At 44.4% G+C, this 19,850-nt stretch overlaps 1 protein-coding gene across 2 annotated transcripts in view; it reads left to right on the plus strand.

The window, feature by feature from the left end:
• The window catches only part of ACMSD (aminocarboxymuconate semialdehyde decarboxylase), a 73,982-nt gene that overhangs the window by 39,487 nt on the left and 14,645 nt on the right, over positions 1 to 19,850 (plus strand). Inside the window, exons 4-7 of one of the 2 annotated variants that reach the window (XM_082260948.1) lie at positions 3,016 to 3,065; positions 7,030 to 7,266; positions 10,606 to 10,699; positions 16,072 to 16,167. In XM_082260948.1, coding sequence (XP_082117074.1) covers positions 3,016 to 3,065; positions 7,030 to 7,266; positions 10,606 to 10,699; positions 16,072 to 16,167 — 477 coding nt within the window. The remainder of the gene's footprint in view (positions 1 to 3,015; positions 3,066 to 7,029; positions 7,267 to 10,605; positions 10,700 to 16,071; positions 16,168 to 19,850) is intronic. The other variant, XM_082260949.1, reaches the window with a different exon arrangement.

The following is a 19,850-nucleotide window of genomic DNA, read 5'->3' on the forward strand; positions in this document are numbered from 1 at the left end:
CCCGAAGATGACAGAGTTCATTGTCACTGAAGTGCATGAACCGCAAGATTTGCTTGTATCCAGTCCTGGCCATGCCAGCAGAGAACACGGACATATAATGAATTGGGTCAGTGGACCAATATGACCGCAACTCAAAAAACTTGAAAAGCTTGCATCTCTTGGGTTGCATCTCTTGGGTGCAGGAGGTTGGGTCCCACAGCTTCAAACTGGAGTTTCATTCCTTGCCTCCTCCTTGGTTTCACACCTCCAACCTCCCTCCCTATGTCACTCCATCGAGGAATCTGGAGGTTGGCATCTCAGAATATCTGATTCCTTCAGTGCTAAAAGCTGGGAAGTCTACTTCTACCAAGGTATATCATCAGACCTGGAAGGCATACTTCACTTGATGTGAGTTTCAGGGCCTCTATCCCAACAGTAGTTACTCCATGGAACGAATCCTTTCCTCCTTGCAGCTGGGTCTGGACCTGTGTTTTGCTCTCAGCGCTATGTATGGTTAGGTTTCTGCCCTTTCTATTCTTTATTGGAGTCTGTTGGCCTCTCAGTCCTTAATTAGGACCTTTTTACAAGGGGTTTCCCATGTAGTTCCCCTCTGTCTGTTCCTCCGTAACTCGAGTTGATGGCTTTATCCTGCAAGGAACCCTTTCTGACTTTGCAGAGGGATAAGTAGGTGATGAATTCCAGAACTTCCTTTTTGTCTAAGGTAGTTTTGACTTCCACTTCAGCCAGGACAATGTTCTCCAGTTCCTCTGTGTCACGATCCGGGGTCAGGCTCGAAGACCAGTAGCTATAGCAGTCGCAGGTCACACAGGAACCAGCAGGATAGGAACACTGACAGGTCACCCAGGCAGATGACGCAGGCTCACCTGAGGTGCGGAGTCTAAGTACTAACCAGTCTTCACCAGCGCTCCTGAAGGTGGAGATGGATTTTTCTGCGTGTTAGCACCAGGTCGCGGTCCTCAAGATCGCCCCACCAGGAGGTGAGCAAGTCAGAGTCCAGTAGCAGATAGGGATCAGGCTGAAGTCTAGTCAAGGAGTAGCCAAAGGTCGGTAACCAGTAGTTGCAGGTTGGGATCAAGCAGAAGAGTAGTCGAAGAACAAGCCAAGTGTCGATAACGGATGGTAGCAATGATACGGACGGCAGCAGGAGAGACAAGTGAGATATCGGCTGTTGAAGGCACAATATTCTGGCAACCAGGAAGTGCAAAGACATGGCTTATAACAGGAAGTTCATGGGAGGAGCAGGTAGCTGTCCAGGTAGCTCAGTGAGTAGAGTCATTGCCAGACACCATGGAAGTCCCAGGTTCAAGTCCGGGTCCTGACACTCTGTCTGGTTTCAGTTCACTAAAAGAAAATTTCCCTCCGTTGTGTGATTTCAAATCAGGTTGTGATAGCAATCACTGCTTCTTTCAGGAAGACTGATTCCTTTTTGTTATCCTGGATGGACTTGGAATGGTGCCTCAGCGTCTGGTTTCATCATCTTTAGGTGGCACAGGCAAACCATTGGGTCCCACCCTTTCCTGTTAAGGCACTGTGTTAGATCTATTAGTGCCCCTTTTTTTTTTTTCGGTATCAAGCAACTGTTTCCTAGATTTGCAAAGCTGCCACCTGGTCTTGTGCTCACACATTCTCTAAGTTCTACCAGGTGGACATTTCGGCCTCATCTGATGGCATCTTCAGCTGTAAGTTCCCCCAGATGTCTCTTTGAACTGCAGGCAGTCCCCAGTTGGTTTTTTTCTTGAGCCTGTTTGCTGTGTTGCTCGCCCCTCAAATGGACTGCTTTTGGACGTCGTGACATTTAAAGACTACCTGTGTCGCTCAATGAATGAAATAGAAAAAATAATCTTTGTACCCATGATAACATCCTTTTTATTGGAGTCCATTCTTCCATGATTATTTTCATGCTTTCTGTACTGTTTTGTTACAAAATTGAATCATTCTGGTAGCAGGAGGGTTTATACTTGACTGGCCTACATCCATGGGCGTCCGCAGAACTTTTTTCAGGGGGGGGGGCAAAATTTTAAGGTCACCCATGCTCTGCCCCTTTTCAACAATGTCATGAAGGGGAGGGGCTTAGTTATTATACTTATTTTGAGTATATTCCCTTAAAGAATGTTATACAGCACAGTGCTTTGCTGTGTAATTTGGCCCCTTCTATCACCTAAAATACCTGGCTGATCCTGCCTGGCTATGTCCTCCCCTCTGTAAACTGACCACAGTTTATCATGGCTGCTGAGCCCTGACACTGTGGTCAGTCTATGTGCCTCCATCATCCCCAGCCCTCCTGTCCTCCTCTGTCCTCTCTCCCCCCTCCCTCCCTGCCTGTCTCCTCTTGTGTCAGTGCCCACACCCCCTCCTCTCCTGCTGCTGTAGTTTCATTTAAAGTTTCATATCCTGTCCACAGTCTGTTTAATAATCCTGTGTGTCCCTGTGTCTGTTTTTTATAAAAATAAGCCATTCTTTACAAGTATAGAGTGCCACTCGCCACTCACGTGATCCGCCACCTTTTCTCCTCCTCTCCTCTTCCCCTCCTCCTCCCCTCCCAACTGACATCAGTGAGGAATCCTTGGCCCCACCCGCTGCAGGCAGAGAGGAGAGAGCCGACGGGTCACGTGAGCGGCGCTCGGCCCTCTGAAAACTGGTAAAGAACAGCTTATTTTTTTAAAACACAGACACACAGGCACACATGATTATTAAACACAGACACAGGGGCACACATGATTATTAAACAGAACAGACAGGATGGTATAAAGTGGCTTAACAACCACTTAAAAGGGGAAGTTGAGATTCCCCTTTTAAGTGGTTACCCCTACCTGCGGATGCCCATGCCTACATCTCTTTTGTTTGCCAATGTCCAGTTCTCCAGTGTAATCCAAAGGTCATTGACTCCCTGTGTCCCTCAGCGGATTCCAAGAAAAGGATGTTACAGTAAGTACAAAAATCCTATGATTGCAATGAAAAATAATATTACTGATGGCCAATTACGTAAAAATAAGACAAATACTTTTTCTCATGCAGGAGTAACAGTGCAGGCTCTCTCCACAGTTCCAGTAATGTTCAGCTATTGGGTATGTATAATTATAATTTGATATTTTAAAGTGCAACTCTTGTGATAGATTTCAAACTGTAAAGTAACACAGCACAGTAATATACTTTGTAAATAGCCTTCAATTCATGTTTTGTTTGGCAGTCTCTGTAGGTCTCTAATAAGCACTGGCATTGCATCTTGTGATGCAGGGATCATGCCTAAAGTCAAGATTTTCATAGAAGCTCAGAAGGCTCCAGGGGAGAAGTGCTTCAGTGTTTCAAGATGATAGAGGATCATGCTGGTGGCTTCATGTTTCATATTCATCTTAGTTTTAGGAGGTTTTATGTTTCAGAACATGCTATGGATTTCTAAGCTGTCTTCCTCTTAATGTGAATAAAATGTTCATATTACAAGAAGAAGATAATTAAATTTGGAATAAAGTCTATATAAAGTGTTTATCTAAGTAATGTCAGTGCTTGCCAGAAGGTGTCAAAAAAGTAACACTACTGAACAGTTCATAAAAATAATGTGTTCAGTTCAAGAAACAAATCTAGCCTCATATGCATTAGAAGCAGGACCATCTTACCCAATGGCCACGCTGGGCAGTTGCCCGGGGGCCCCACCTGCCATGCCCCAGCTTCAGCCAAACATTAGTCCCGATTCCCGTGTGCATCCCGCCGCCGAACTTAGCAGTCGGCAACTTGGGCCATGGAGGGGGGAGCCCACAACTGCAGGAATGCCTGTCCACCTCCATGGGAATAGTCACCAGTGCCATCTTAAGAGCATAAAAGGGCCCCAGGCAATGCAGTGCACTGGGGCCCCGCCTACACTATCACCCACGGGAATAAAAATGTGAATTATTGATAAGGTGATATTTATTGGTACTGCAGTGCCAGGCTAATGACAGCTTCAATGTTCGGCGGCTGGGTCCGGTGAACACACACGGACGGGAGTCAGACTCGACTGTCCTGTGTGTGTCTGTTCCTGTGGAGGTGGACAGGCATTGCTGCAGTTGTGGGCTCCCCCTCCACGGCCCAAGTGGCCTGACAGCAGCGCAGGGCCGACAGGCGCTTGCCACCTCCTAAGTTCGGCGCCGGGATGCACACGGGAATTGGGACTAATGCTTGGCTGGGGCTGGGTCGCTGGGCAGGTGGAGCTCCCCAAGCAAGTGGGGCCCCCGGGCAACTGCCCAGTGTGCCCATTCGGTAAGATGGCCCTGATAGTCACACAGGACAGTTGAGTCTGACTCCCATCCATGCGTGTGTGTTCACCAAACCCAGCCGCCCAACTTGGAAGCTGTCATTAGGCTTGCACTGCTGTACCAATAAATATCGCCTTATTGATAATTTGCATTTTTATTCTCGTGGGTGATTGTGTAGGGAGGGCCCCAGTGCACTGCATTGCCTGAGGATCTTTAATGCTCTTAAGATGGCACTGATTAGGAGGTCATCCATTTACTATGATTTGATTGGTAATACATACACTATATTACCAAAAGTATTGGGACACCTGCCTTTACACAGGCCCATGAACTTTAATGGCATCCCAGTCTTAGTCCATAGGGTTCAATATAGAGTTGGCCCACCCTTTGCAGCTATAACAGCTTTTACTCTTCTGGGAAGGCTGTCCACAAGGTTTAGGAGTGTGTCTATGGGAATGTTTGACCATTCTTCCAGAAGCGCATAGCATAGTTAGGCTGGCCACACACAGTGCTAATTTCTTTCCTGCAACCTGCAGAAAAGAACTTTGCATGATTCCCCCATGAACACAGACAGTTTTGACAGGGGAATCAGCAATTGTCTTCTCCCGGGCAGAGGGGTGGGGCAGGAGCAGAGAAGACAGTGATTATTGCTAATTCAAAAACACAATATGCTAGATGATGATCCAGTCCAGCATTAGCCGTGCTTAAATGCAAAATAAACATTAAAATTGCACACAGACATAAATAAAAGTCCATTAATAAAAATTCCTTAAAGCCATGAGTTGATAGTGGTTGGAATGACAAGGGTGATAGATGTGGCTTGAAAAAAATACACTTTCAGCTGAGCCGTCACCACACCTCGTAGATTAACCCCCCCCCCCCAAGGTAGAAAACTCACCATAAACAATTGGTAATAGGGCATATAGACTCGTATCCAGCCTCCACTCAGGTAATAAGGCACGTATCTCCGGAACTGTCTCCTGATTATACAGCTGACCAAAGCCTCCTACTTCCCCTCGGTACAGCATGAGATTGTAGGACTGGGATTAATGAAAAAAAGGGAGCTCATAGTGAAGTACGTTTTCAAGCTTTTATAAACACTTCCAAAATACAAGCCCCCCTCATATACAGTATTGCACTCCCAAGAATGATAAAACACAGGCGCTTAACCAAACCCCCTTACTCACCGCTCTCCGTCCCGCAGTCTCCGATGGTGGGGAAGCCTTGGCAATAGCTACTGACCATAATGTCGTAGCCGAGTGGTCAGAGTGATTATTGCTCACGGCTAGTATGGATGAGCGAGTTTGAGGTGGAGGAACTTGACTGGCCTGCACAGAGTCCTGAGCTCAAACCAATAGAACACCTTTGGGATAAATTAGAGCGGAGACTGCGAGCCAGGTCTTCTCATCCAAAATCAGTGCCTGACCTCACAAATGCACTTCTGGAAGAATGGTCAAACATTCCCATAGACACTCCTAAACCTTGGGGACAGTATTTCCAGAAGAGTTGAAGCTGTTAAAGCTGCAAAGGGTGGGCCAACTCAATATTGAGTTGCAACCTTAAATTGCAACTTACCAATACTTAGATGTGATGGCTGTATCAGTTTTCATTTTTAGACTTTCTTTCTTTTTATTTCAAAACAACAACTCAATATTGAACCTTACGGACCAAGATTGGGATGCAATCAAAGTTCATGTGCGTGTAAAGGCAGGTGTCCCAAAACTTTTGACATTATAGTGTATATGAATATATTATTATATTATACAGAATTTGTATATATTTTTTATTTATTTTTTGCATAGGAAAAGGGTGGAACCCCAGTAAGCTTATTGCTGTCTCTGTACTGGTTGCCGTTTTTCCCTCATTTCCCCTCTGGAGAAACCATTGTTACCACAACAGAAAGTCAGGCACTGTTCACACCTGAGCATTTTTCAGCTCGTAAAACGCTCATCTCTGAAGTTCCAAAAGGTCCAACAAGAAAAATCCCATTCATTTCAATGGCCCCTGTTCACATAACAACGTTTTTTCGCCTAAAGCAAAACTCCTGAAGCTTAAAGTGGAGTTCCGGCTTCAAATACCTTTTTGAACTAAAAATACCCCTATAATAGTAATTCATCGCCCTTTACAGAACCGTTATTCTCATACTTACAAGGTGTACAGTATTGGATTTTAGTCAAAATCTTACTTTTAAAAACGCTGTCTAGGCGCGGCCATTTTTGATGTGGGCATCTGAAGCCGCAGTGTAATCTGCTGTGTCCTTCTTCCTGATTTCAGGGAGTGTTCTGGGAGTTCTTCCTGATTCCAGGGAGTGTTCTGGGAGTTCTTCCTGATTCCAGCCTCCTGGGAGTGATGACAAACCGCTCCCAGGATGCAATGCAAAGGCGGAAGTGATGTCAGTGGCCGTGGCCACAGAGGGGGGGTAGGAGGAAGTACAATCAAAAATGCCCTGAAAATAAGGTAAGGGACCCCCGAAAAAAATTGAAAATGCCCAATTGTTGATCAGCATAGCGAGCACTACAGGAATCACTAAAGTTGCTAAATAGGCCGGAACTCCGCTTTAAAAAAGTACATGAGCTTCATTCTTGTCATATGACAAGTGTTTTTGGTCAGATGTCAATGCCTGCCTCCAAACACCTGCAAAAAACATCCAAAAACGATTTGCTCAGGTGTGAATGGAGCCGTAGTCTTTTGATGCCCTCTTTAAAGTGTATACTGTATATCTAGCCAGAACATTTAAGAAAAATTTTAGAATTGGAAGGTATTGTAACCTTTTCTTCTAACATGGTGAGTTCTCTCGGTACAGGCCAAGCCCCAGGACACCCTGGATCTGTCTCGCTTCCTCAATGACGACTTGGCGGCTGTGGTTGGGAAGTATCCAAAGAGATTTGTAGGGCTGGGGACACTCCCTATGCAGAGTCCAGAGCTGGCAGTACAGGAGATGCATCGCTGTGTAAAAGAACTTGGGTTCCCTGGAGTACAGATTGGATCCCATATCAATCAGTGGGACCTGAATTCACCTGAACTTTATCCCATTTATGCGGTACGTACAGCCTGGAATCATATCCATAGTGGCTTTTGTAGGCTTCTGATATAAAACAATGTCCTGCTTTATTAGATATTAGGGCTATAATATAGATATTAGTGCATAAGGGCAAGCACCACTCATATATAGGTACAAGGAAGACGTCAACCTTAGCCCATAGTTCTGCCATTTGACTTTCCAATCTACAAATACAGACTCTATTTTATTGGTCTCTGAATATTTGGTATTAACAAGACTTGGATTTCTCCTTTTACTCATCCTATTACATCAGATTTTGTATCAATGTCTATTTATTTTTTTGAATGTGATCTATTGCCTCGTTTCCACTGAGCGGTACAGTTTGATTCGGTACAGTTCAGTACGGTTCGTAACGGTACACCTTGATCAGGTTTGCGTTTCCACCACCAACAGTACCTCAGCTCAACAATACCTCAACAGAGTAGCTCCACCCTGTTGGTACGGTACTAATGTGCTTGGTACCCCAGCGAAAGGGTCCCAAAAAAGTGGTACGGTATGGTTCGGAATTAGAGTACTATTCACAACTTTTGACAATGGAAACGGCAAAAATTGCGTACCGTACCGAACCGAACAGTACCGCTCAGTGGAAACGAGGCATGAGTGACCCAAACCCTTTCCAAGGGGCACAATAGAATACTTGCACTGCAAGAGCTGGTTATAGCCAAACTCCAGGGAAGCAACTAAAAGAGTTGGAATTCAGGACCTGGTTTGTCTGTCAGAGGATTTATAATTCTTTTCAAGCAATCTAGTGATCCAGGTACCCCTGCCAGAAAGCAAACCTTGACTTAAGTTGACCATACATGGATCGAAATTCAGCCAGTTCAGCAGGGACCGGCCAAATTTCGATCAATGCATGGGCTGGCTGATTGTGCCCAAGTTGATGGATTGATCAACTTGGGTCCAACCAGCATGTCAGATTTTTGTACATACAGTTTCTGCTAGCCGCTATAGCCACTAGCAGTAACCATTGTATCTGCCGGCCGGGAATGCCCTCCACTGAAAAAATACAATAGCGCAGAATACAATTGCTTAAAGCGGAGTTCCGCCCCCCCCCTCCAAAAATTAAAAGTCAGCAGCTACACATACTGTAGCTGCTGACTTTTAATATTAGGACACTTATTTGTCCTGGAGTCCAGCGATGTCAGCAACGCAGCCGATGTTTCTGTCGGCTGTCAGGTGCTGCTGCCGCCATTGCCGGTATGGGAACCCGTCAGTGAAGCCTTGCGGATGCACGGCTGGGTCCCTACTGCGCATGCGCGAAGCTCACTGCGCTCGGTAATTGACCACAAAGCAGAGGTAGGAGGATGGGGCCGAACCTGTGATGAACCTCGCCGCGGCTAGGTCCAACGGAAGTGGGGACAAGGTACCTGTCAAAAACAGTTACCTGCTCTCCCCTCCCCCCTGAAATGTGCCAATTGTGGCACCAGAGGGGGGGGGGGAGACAGATAAGTGGAAGTTCCACTTTTGAGTGGAACTCCGCTTTAAGTCAAGAACACCCCTCCAGTTTGTAGGCAGGTGCAGTCTACTTTCTCCACTGCAGGTGGCACTCAACTGCAGCAGCATTGCAGGGGAGAGGAAGTCAATGCAATGAAGGAGCAACAGCACCCTGAGGAGGTCATCCCTCTGTTAACACCTCCTGTTATCATGTTCAGCGCAGCAGGATCCGAGTGTTAAGCCTCGAACATACTACCAGTTTTACTCTTTCATTCAACCCAGTTGGTTGAATGAAAAAAATCTGACAGCTCAGGTCAGAGCTGCTGTACTAACAATCCAATATTAGTACAGCGATCTCCCCCGCTGTGCTATTGTGTTCTGACAGGGGGACAGAAAATTCTTCTGATTGGCTCACTGAATTTAATTGAAAGCAGCGGGAGTCAATAGTGCCATGCTGCCATCTCAGCCAAACAGGAGGGAAGTTCTCGGACAGCCGAGACACTCCTGCAACATCGCTGGATAGAGATGGGCTCAGGTAAGTATTAAAGGGGGCTGAGGCTTACAGGAGGTTTTTTATCTTCATGCATAGAATGTATTAGGTTAAAAAAAAACTTCTGCCTTTTACAACCACTCTATGCATTATGGTGAAAAATCTTCTGTGCTGCAACTCCCTCCTAGACCTCCCTTTTTGCTACCCAAGTCCGATCCTATTCAGCGATGTGCACAAGAGCAGCAGCTCCAGCTGCTGCGCTCCCCTCATTGGACAGATTGATAGCAGTGGGAGCAGTGGCGGGGCCGTCCATTGGGGGCGCAGGAGCCCCCCTATCCATGCATCTGGCCCCCTAATCTACATGCAGGGCGCCGAACGCATGGATTCCAAAAGGGTTTTTTTTTTCTTGCAGCACGTGGTTAGAGCCAAAGGTTCTAATAGGCTTCAAAAAAGGGTGGGCTCTGGGCGCAGAGCACTGCGCCCTGAGCCCACCCAGTTGTGTGACAATAGTGAATGAACATTCGCTATTGTCACATGGATTCTCTTCCTGGCCAATCAGGAACCCCTTTTCCAATTGGCCGAAAAGGAGAAGCCATGCTATTGGCCAAGGAGGAGGAGGGAGGAGACGCAGGGGAAGCCCAACCCACGGAGGAGGCTGAGTGGGAAGCCGCTGCTGCCTGCCCTCCAAATGTCAGTCCAGGTTGAGTGAGCTGCGAGCCAAGTCCCGCTGTTTGTGTCAAAGGATGCAGCAGCAGGACTCAGGAACAAGCCCGCACAGGTTTTCCCATGAAAAGTGGCTTTCCATGTGGCACCCGATGAAGAGAAGGAACCATGAGCTGCGGCGTGGCACCCCAGAAGAAGAGGATAGGGGCTGCTCTGTGCAAAACGATTGCACAGAGCAAGTAAGTATAGGCATGTTTCTTATAAAAAATAAAAAAACTGCAACCACTTCAAGAAGACATTGACTTTCCTAAGCAGGGCCTCTGTGAGAAACTAACATTGACTGAGGGAACATGGAAGAAACAGAGAGTGTTAGGCTAGGACTGAACTAACTATCACTAAAACAGAAGGAGGGTGTCAGAGGGATATACCAAATCAGAAGTAAACAAGTTGTGGTGGCTCTAAACCACCTCTAGATGTCAGCATACTACTGGAGAATAATAATGATACAATTCAATACAATACAAAAAATATAGGAGAGAACTATTCCCTTGTCTGCTTGTAAAGAGTCACTACAAGGATTAGACTCTTTATCTGTCAATTGTCATTGACCATTTTACACCTAATATATGAGTAATTTCCTGCATATGGAAAACTGGTGGAAAACAGCCACACATAATGTGCTCACACAGCTACAGGCAATGTAATAACACATGACCGTAACATTTTTTCAGGCGGCTGAAGAATTAAACTGCTCCATATTTGTGCATCCTTGGGACATGCCAACCAGTGGCAGGATGGCAAAGTACTGGCTTCCCTGGCTGGTGGGTTAGTACTTTTATCATACATCTCTTGGGTTGTCGGGTTCAATGATTTATCAAATGTTAAGTGAATGATTTACTAAAGGAGTCATTTATAACTTATTCATTAATGCCAATTACTTCACATTCCAGGGGCACAGCCTAGAACGGCATGCCACCCCTTACACACAAGTCTTTGTAGGGAGAGAAGTTGGCAGACAATTACATCATTTGAGAGTTGTTAGAAGTTCAGGCACTGGTATTTGAGAAGGCAACAAGGGGGCTTGGAATGCTTTTGACGCTCCTGGCTGCCAAACCAACTGATGACAAGACCTGTTCTTGTAATCATACTGGAAGCAATACCAGCTGGCTTCTAGTCCATTCACATTGTTTTCAATCAAGTACTGATGAAGGAGGTGTCTTAACCACTTAAGCCCCGGAAGATTTTACCCCCATTCCGACCAGGGGGTATTTTGCGATTCGGCACTGCGTGACTTTAACGGACAATTGCGCGGTCGTGCGACGCTGTACCTAAACGAATTTGACGTCCTTTTTTTCCCACAAACAGAGCTTTCTTTTGGCGGTATTTGATCACCTGTGCGATTTTTTGATCACGCGCTATAAACAAAAAAAGAGCGTCAATTTTGCAAAAATAACAATATTTTTCACATTTTTTTTATTTGAAATTCCCCCCAAAAAAAAAGTAAAAATCACATTTTTTTAACATTTTCGGCCAATTTGTTTTATGCTACATATGTTTGGTAAAAAAAAATCGCAAAAAGCGTATTTTGATTGGTTTGCGCAAAAGTTATCGCGTTTACTAACAAAGGGAAAGATTTTTGTCCTTTTTGTTGTTTTTTTTTTTAACGCGTAATGGCGGCGATCTGCGATTTTTTTGCGGTACTGCGACATTGCGGCGGACAGATCGGACCCCTGACTGACATTTTTGACACTTTTGGGGTTACCAGTGACATTTCTACAGTAATCAGTGCTATATATATGCACTGTTACTGTAAAATTACACTGGCAGTGAAGGGGTTAACTTTATTTGAGAGGGAGGGACTGTGTGTGTCCCTAGGGGCGTGCTTCTAACTGTGATTGGCTGTGGCTTGAGGTGTAGTTACACTGATCAACGGTTCTACATAGTAGAACCGTATGATCAGTGTCTCTACACAGGGAGAACTGACAGGCAGCTTGTTTACACAAGCTGCCTGCCTTTCTCCCTCTCCCCCGACGATCGCAGAGTGACCGGCGGACATCGGGTCCGCCGGTCACACGCGCGGGGGGGTGCGTGACGGAGCGGGAGCACGCCGCCGGCGGTGCTCACTCGCTCCCCAGACCCTCCCAGGCTAGTGACGTATATATACGTCACTTTGCCTGTGAGGGGCTGACCGCCGCAGTATATTTACTTGCGGCGGTCGGCAAGTGGTTAAAAACCCTGAAACGCGTTGGATACACTTAGGATTGTTTTATTGGAATAAAATCAATATCTGAACCTCTTAGCAGTGGTGTGGGGCTTCAGTTTCCATGTTTGTTAGATAACACCACAAGCCAAGGAAACTGTGGAGATCCTCTGGGGTGTAGAAGTTGCCTGCCCGAGACTCAGGTCATTTACATCAACATCAATACTTTATCTGAGCACCACCAACTGAAAACACAAGCATTTCTGTTTGCTTTTGTGTGAAATGACGTTCACACGCCTGCAGCTAGGGGCGAGCGTGAGCCGCCGGCGACGCGCTTCCGCCCCCACTCAGCAGCGGGGACTCTGATACACGGGGCAGGCGGCTCCGGCTGTCGCCTGACACCCGCGATTGTTCCCCGATAAGAGAGAAGAACGGTCAGCTGTTGTAAACACAGCGGACCGTTCTTCTCCCTGGAATGATCATAGAGCTCCTGTGATTTTGTTATCACTTAACACTGGCATTCAGTTTGAGATGTTTCAGTGATCATTCAGAATTCATTGACAGGTGCACTTGACCTCCTTCTGACCTGCATTTATCTGTGCTTTATGCAGATTTTGCATTCCAATAGACTTGCATAGGTATGGAAAACCTACTTGAAGCAAGCAAAAGCCTCTCAACACAGCTTAGGGTCCATTCACACCAGCCGCTGCGTTGGTGAAGCCTAAAGAGGAAGGGGATGGTTTGCAGATGACAGGGGGGGCCTTAAACAGGAAGGGTGTGGCCTTGGTAGGAAGGGGTGGGTCATATTTAACCACTTCCGCCCTGCTCACATTGCAGCTACTGCGGCAATGTGGCACGATCCCGTCCAGCGACGTAGACCTACGTCGCTGGACTCCGCCCCTTGTGGGCGGTACTCGCGCGCCGCCGGAGGCTCGCTCCCGCTGTGTTCAGTCACAGCGGGAGTCGGGCCAGGGGAGGGGCAGCGGCGATCGCCGCTGCTCTGCCCCGATCGTCGGGGAATCGAGTGAGGAGTTCCGCCCGCCTGTGTAAACAGAGCGGGCGGATCTCCATAGTGACAGGGACTGACAGATCGGAGTGTTCAGCATAGCTGGACATCCGATCTGTCCTTCTGTCACTCAGTCACCTCCCCCCCCACACGTCAGTAAGCACCAGGCATACATTAACCCCTCCCTCTCCAATAAAATTAACCCCTTCCCTGCCAGTGTCATTTTTACAGTAACAGTGCATATATATAGCACTGATTACTGCAGTAATGTCACTGGTACCCCCAAAAGTGTCAAAAATGTCAGTCAAGGGTCCGATCTGTCCGCCGCAATGTCGCAGTCCCGCAAAAAAAATTGCAGATCGCCGCCATTACACGTTAAAAAAAAAAACACCAAAAATTACAGAAATCTTTCCCTTAGTTAGTAAACGCAATAACTTTTGCAAAAACCAATCAAAATACGCTTATTGCGATTTTTTTTACCAAACATAGGTAGCAGAAAACAAATCGGCCAAAAATTTTAAAAAAATTTGATTTTTACATTTTTTTGGGGGGGAATTTCATATAAAAAAATGTTAAAAATATTGTTATTTGTTCAAAATAATTTTTTTTGTTTATAGCGCAAAAAGTAAAAATCGCGCAGGTGATCAAATACCACCAAAAGAAAGCTCTGTTTGTGGGAAAAAAAGGACGTAAATTTCGTTTGGGTACGGCGTCGCACGACCGCGCAATTGTCAGTTAAATTCGCACAGTGCCGAATCGCAAAAAGTGGCCTGGACGTAAGACAGCAAAATCCTCCGGTGGTAAAGTGGTTAAATTAGGGGGTGCACAAGTTTAGTCAGGCCTAGGGGAGCACAAAACCTAAATACATGACTGCATTAACAATGTCTTTCCCTCCAAAAAACTGTCTGCTCGCTGGATATTTTCTCTTTTTCGGACCATTCTCTGTAAACCTGAAGAGATGGGTTGTGTGTGAAAATCCCAGTAAATCAGCAGTTTTTGAAATACTCAGATCAGCCCGTCTGGCACCAAAAACCATGCCACATTCAACTACACCTAAATTCTGATGCTCTGTTCAAACTTCAGCAAGTTGTCTTCACCACATCTAAATGCCTACATGCATTGAGTTGCTGCCATGTGATTGGCTGATTAGCAATTTGTGTTACCAAGCAATTGAACAGGAGTACCTAATAAAGTGTCCGGTGAGTGTATGTGAAACCAGTCTAAAACGCAAGCCCAACTTGGTACATCATCCAGCCACAGCATATCCCAAATTCTCGTAGATATTGACAGCGTGGGTGGACACTGCACCTGTGGCACCCGGGCACACAAAAACACCGGGATTGGAAGCACTGGGGCTAAAGGACCAGTGTGCATGTGGCCTCATGTGTATGTAAACCCGAACACTAAACATCTTTCCTGCTTGCTTTCGGCCCAATAAATATACAGTAGAAAGTGTTTTGGGATATCTATGCAATAAGTGCAATACAATATTTGTTGGTCCTGCATGAAATTCATTGATCTTATAACTTCCTGTACACTCTGCCTCTGCTTAAAGGAAATTTAAACAGTCCTGCCCAGTTCACTTCTATGAACTACAAAACACCCATTCCATGGTATTAAGATGAGGAGAGGGGAGGTGTTCTGTTGTCCAATTCAGGAGCGGGCCTAAGATTAAAATTTTGCATAGATGCAGCACATTGTCTGAGCATTGTCACCCTTGGAAAGGAAGTGTGTTACTGGCAGGGTCACTAGGGGTAAATAAAGAGAAAAAAAAAAGAAAACTAATGCAAACAACATATTTAACCACTTCCCGATCGTCATATAGTAAAATGACGGCCGCAAAGTGGTTGTCCCATCCCGGCTGGGCATCATATGACGGGGGGCGCGCAGAGCAGCGATTGGTGGTGCGGTGTGTCACTCTCTAACACACCGCATCTTCGATCCCAGGAAAAAAGCCTATGACGTAGGCTCTTTACCATGTGATCAGCTGTGTCCATTCACAGGTGGTCACATAGTAAATAGGAAGAGCCGTTAATCGGCTTTCCTCAGTTCGCGCCTCGACGGCTCTCCTGACAGACGGGGGTCTGTGCTGGTAATCAGAGCATTGATTACCAGTGCAGACCCTTGGGGGATACCACTAGAGCCCCCAGGGTTTGCCCACCCATGGCCACCAGGGATGCCCACCCATGCCACCAGGGATGCCAATCAGTGCTAAGGGAGCCTGTCGGTGCCCTCCTCATTAGTGCTGCCCATCATTGCCATCTATCAGTGCCACCACCAGTGCCCATCATTGCCATCTATCAGTGCCGCCCCCCAATGCCCATTATTGCCCATTAGTGCTGCCTATCAGTGCCCATCAGTTTCGCCTATCAGTGCCGCCTATCAGTGCCCATCAATGCTGCATATCAGTGCTACCTATCAGTGCCACATATCAGTGCCCATCAGTGCTACATATCAGTGCCGCCTATCAGTGCCCATCGGTGCTGCATATTAGTGTCTCATCATCAGTGCCATCCCATCAGTGCTACCCTATCAGTGCCTCCTCATCAGTGCCTGCCAGTGCGGCCTCATCAGTGCTCATCAGTGCAGGAAAAAGCGTATCTATTTACAAAATTTTATAACATAAACAAAAAAAAAACAAAAAAATTCGGTCTTTTTTTATTTGTTTAGCAAAAAATAAAAAAACCTTGTGGTGGTCAAATACCACCAAAAGAAAGCTCTATTTGTGGGGAAAATGACTTAAATTTGGTTTAGGTACAGTGTTGCATGACTGCGCAATTGACATTCAAATTGCAACAGCTCTAAAAGCTGAAAATTGGCCTGGGCAGGAAGGGGGTGTAACTGCCCTGTATGGAAGTGGTTAAGGAGTGGCAAGTTGCAATAGCTGACATTGTTGTTCTTGGGTTTGATACACAGCAGCAATAGGATAGACATGGAAAAATAAGTGGAAAACAATAGTGATAAATATCATTTCATTACTGCATTTTTCAGGCATGCCAGCGGAAACAACCACCGCCATTTGCAGTATGATTATGGGTGGAATATTCGAGAAGTTCTCCAAACTTAAAGTTTGCTTTGCTCATGGAGGTACGAGGTTTACTCAATTTTTGACATGGTTCCAATAATACAATGTTTGTGTATAATTCTTGTTTTTGTTTTTTGCAATTGGGGAGATGTTGGAGGGCATGTTGGAGGACCTCTCAATGATATGATGATTAACCCTTACAGGGCTAGTTACCACAAGGGGCAATCAAATATCTCAGATTGAAAATATCAAGCCACCCTTTGGCCTGATTTCATGGTGATGACCTTTTGGATTACCATCCTATTGCAACTATCAAAAAGGTTTTGTTGGCAAGATAAGCATATAAGGGTGCCAGGCTTTTCTAGGGTCTAGGAATATTAGTCTAGAGCCATTTTACTTCAAAACCAATCCAATATATTTTTGGTTTGTAGGAGCCTATCAAAGCGAGTGGAGAATTGCTAAAACAGGAAAAACATAGAAATTCTATGCAAACAGCTTCCTAGTGGGAATAACCTCTATGACAGGGGTATTCAAACTATGGCCCTCCAGTTGTTCAGGAGCTTCAATTCCCATCACGCCTAGTCATGTCTGCGAATGTCAGATTTTTTCAATGCCTCATGGGATGTGTAGTTCTGCAACAGCTGGAGGGCCGTAGTTTGAGGATCCCTGTCCTAGGAGGTCCTCAGTTCTAAAAGGCTATGGTGCTAACTGATTGGCCACCACACTGCCTAAATGGGCCATAGATGGGTGGAATTTACAATTTTATATTTATTCAAATGACATCATAACATTTGAATATATTTCGAAATATTTTTTGAAATATTTGAGACACTATTATTTGAAATATTATTTAAGTATTAAATATTATTTTACTATTATTTAAAATATTTGAAATATTTTGAAATATTTTTTGAAATATTTGAGACACATAACCACTTAATAACATAATAGTTTCTACAAGATGGAGGTTGTAAGTTCTAATACATATTAGTCGGTACTAATATAAAATATATAATGTACTTTCTGTAGAATTTACAACCTCCTTGCTCCTGATGAGGCAGACCTGCTCTGAGAAATGTGGGCAGAGCTGTAGTATCCAGTACTGAAGTTGTAAATCTTATGATACAATGGTCTTTTTTTCTTTTAATACTCTATTGCAAAATGTATCAACAATTGTATACAATATGTATACAATTATTGATACATTTTGCAATAAAGAGTATTAAAAAAAAAAAAAAAAGATTATTGCATCATAAGATATTCAAATTACATCATATAACATTGGATTTTCAAAAAGTTTGGTATAACATATTGTCAATATTTGAGACAAATAACCTCTTAAATATATCCAAGTTTCTATCATTGTACATATTGTATACAATTGTTGATACATTTTTCAATAAAAAGTATTAAAAAAAAAAAAAAAAGAATTTTATTTTTATTTTTTTTTCATACTCTTTATTGCAAAATGTATCAACAATTTGTATACAATATGTACAATGATCTTTACCATTGGATTTTTTGTAACACATCCAATGGTTTTAATAGAAAATTGGATATTTTTAAGAGGTTATTTGTCTCAAATATACACAATATGTTATACCAAACTTTTTGAAAATCCAATGTTATATGATGTAATTTGAATAAATGTCAGTTTAGATACAATATTTGGACATTTATTGACTGTCATGGTGGATGTTTGGGCACCCTTTAAATTTTACCCTTTTGTTTGAATTCAGCAATAGTAATGTTAAGAGCGCTTTTGCGGCGCTTTTGAGGCATTTCTAATTCATTTCAATGCAGAGGGGCGTTTTTGAGGCACTTTTTTTAACGCTCCAAACATGCTCCAAGGATGCTGCTGATTTTTCCACCGACCCACCAGTGCATCGCCCCAGTGTGAAAGCATTCATTGATTATAATTGGAAAAGGGTTTTCGTGAGCTTTTCGGGGGTTTGTTTTAGCGCCAAAGCGCTTGAAAAGCACCTCAGTGTAAAAAGGGCTTTAAAGGAAGGAGGTTTACAGTGATTTAAGTCTCAATACTACAAAAAATTAGCAAAAATAAAGTATATATAAAATGTTATTTATTTGTACTAACATTAAATTAGCACTAAAAATGAACACAGACAATATCAATTCGCATTAATTGTATTTTGCAATAGAGAGATAATGTTACTCCTAGATATCCGAGAAGTCTCCGTGTCTCGGTGGAACCTCAAACTTCTTCATAAATACAATGACCTTTTATAGAACAATACATTGATCAAAGTGATTAACCCCTTGGAGCTGGTGCTTCCCTACCCTTTAGAGGGTTTAGAATCCCGGGAGGCGTGGCAGGGTTTAGGATCACGTGACCGCGGTAAATGGCTGTCACGGCAGTCACATGATGGGAAAGTTCCCGAACGCAAGCAGTGGTTGAACTTTCCGTTAGCTGCCGGTAACTGTGTCGGGAGTGCGCTCTTGGCACAACTATATTTGCCCTAAGGAACGCAAATATGCGGCCACTCGGCGAGTCGGCGACAAGGCCCACCTGCTAAGAGGCAGCATATTTGCATACTGTCTGCGTATAGAGGTTAATTAGGATAACATACGTTTTTATAGCAAAGTCTGTACAGTAATGTAATACTACTGCACACCGCACCAGCAGTCATTATACCATATAAAGCATAGTCACCCTCAAAAAAGCAGACAGGCGTCACCTAAAAAGGTCCTAGCGAAATGCAAAATGGCATCTCCAACTTCAAGAAGACATCTGCATTCCAAATAGACCCGCATAGTCATTGTTTCATGTTAAGGAGGTCAGGGCCGGATTTATAAGGGGGCAAAAGGGGAAAATGCCCCAAGCCCCCCTGACAGAAGGGGCACCGCTCTTTACAAAATTAAAAAAAATTATATATAAAATCATAAAAAATAAATAATTATCAAATGTTTAATAAACAACGTCATAAAGGAATTGCGACCCACACTGTGTTTGTGGGCTTCCGTCAGAATACTGCTTCCTTCAGTATTGAACATACATATCAGATATTACTGCACCCCATACAAAACCAGCCGGAACTTAGCTTGTATAGATCTGGAACCTTTATTGAACAGACTCACACACAATATATACCACACAGGAGGACATCCCCTTTCTGATCAGATTACCCCACTGGGTCAGGTGCCTGATTACATTATCCTATGTAGATGAAATTGTGTACAGAAATAGAATTAACCTGAACTAATTACCTAGCCATCTGGACAGAAACAATAGGTGAATGGAAATCCACATCTAGACAATGTTATAATAACAAATGTTACAAAACACATTATACATTATCCTACGTATAAACACAGAAACACCTTATTAAACAGACAATAGCAGGAGACCACCAGTAACAGACTGTTCATCTCCTACATTGAAGAACCTGGAATCCACATCCAAGCAATGCCCTGACCATTCAGAAGATACGGACTTCATGGCAATGGTCTACAACAGTCTATGAGGCAAAGCTCATACAATGTTCTATCATTCTGATACAGTGTAAATAATGTATCATGGATTTCTTAAGGGATATTGTGGATAAATATCACTGTCCCATTTGAAGCAATCAAAACCACATTCTCATTGTCCACCAAGTAGTTGGCCATCATTTTCTGGGTCACCGTGTGCCCCTATAGACACAAGGTGACTTAAACATTAGCGGAGCCTAGGGAGCTGAGACAGGGATTTCTCAATCTCTCCAAGGTAAGCTGGGTACCATGGGCC

Source organism: Pelophylax lessonae (assembly GCF_965119305.1).
Source record: "Pelophylax lessonae genome assembly, chromosome: 6".
Taxonomy (NCBI): Eukaryota; Metazoa; Chordata; class Amphibia; order Anura; family Ranidae; genus Pelophylax; species Pelophylax lessonae.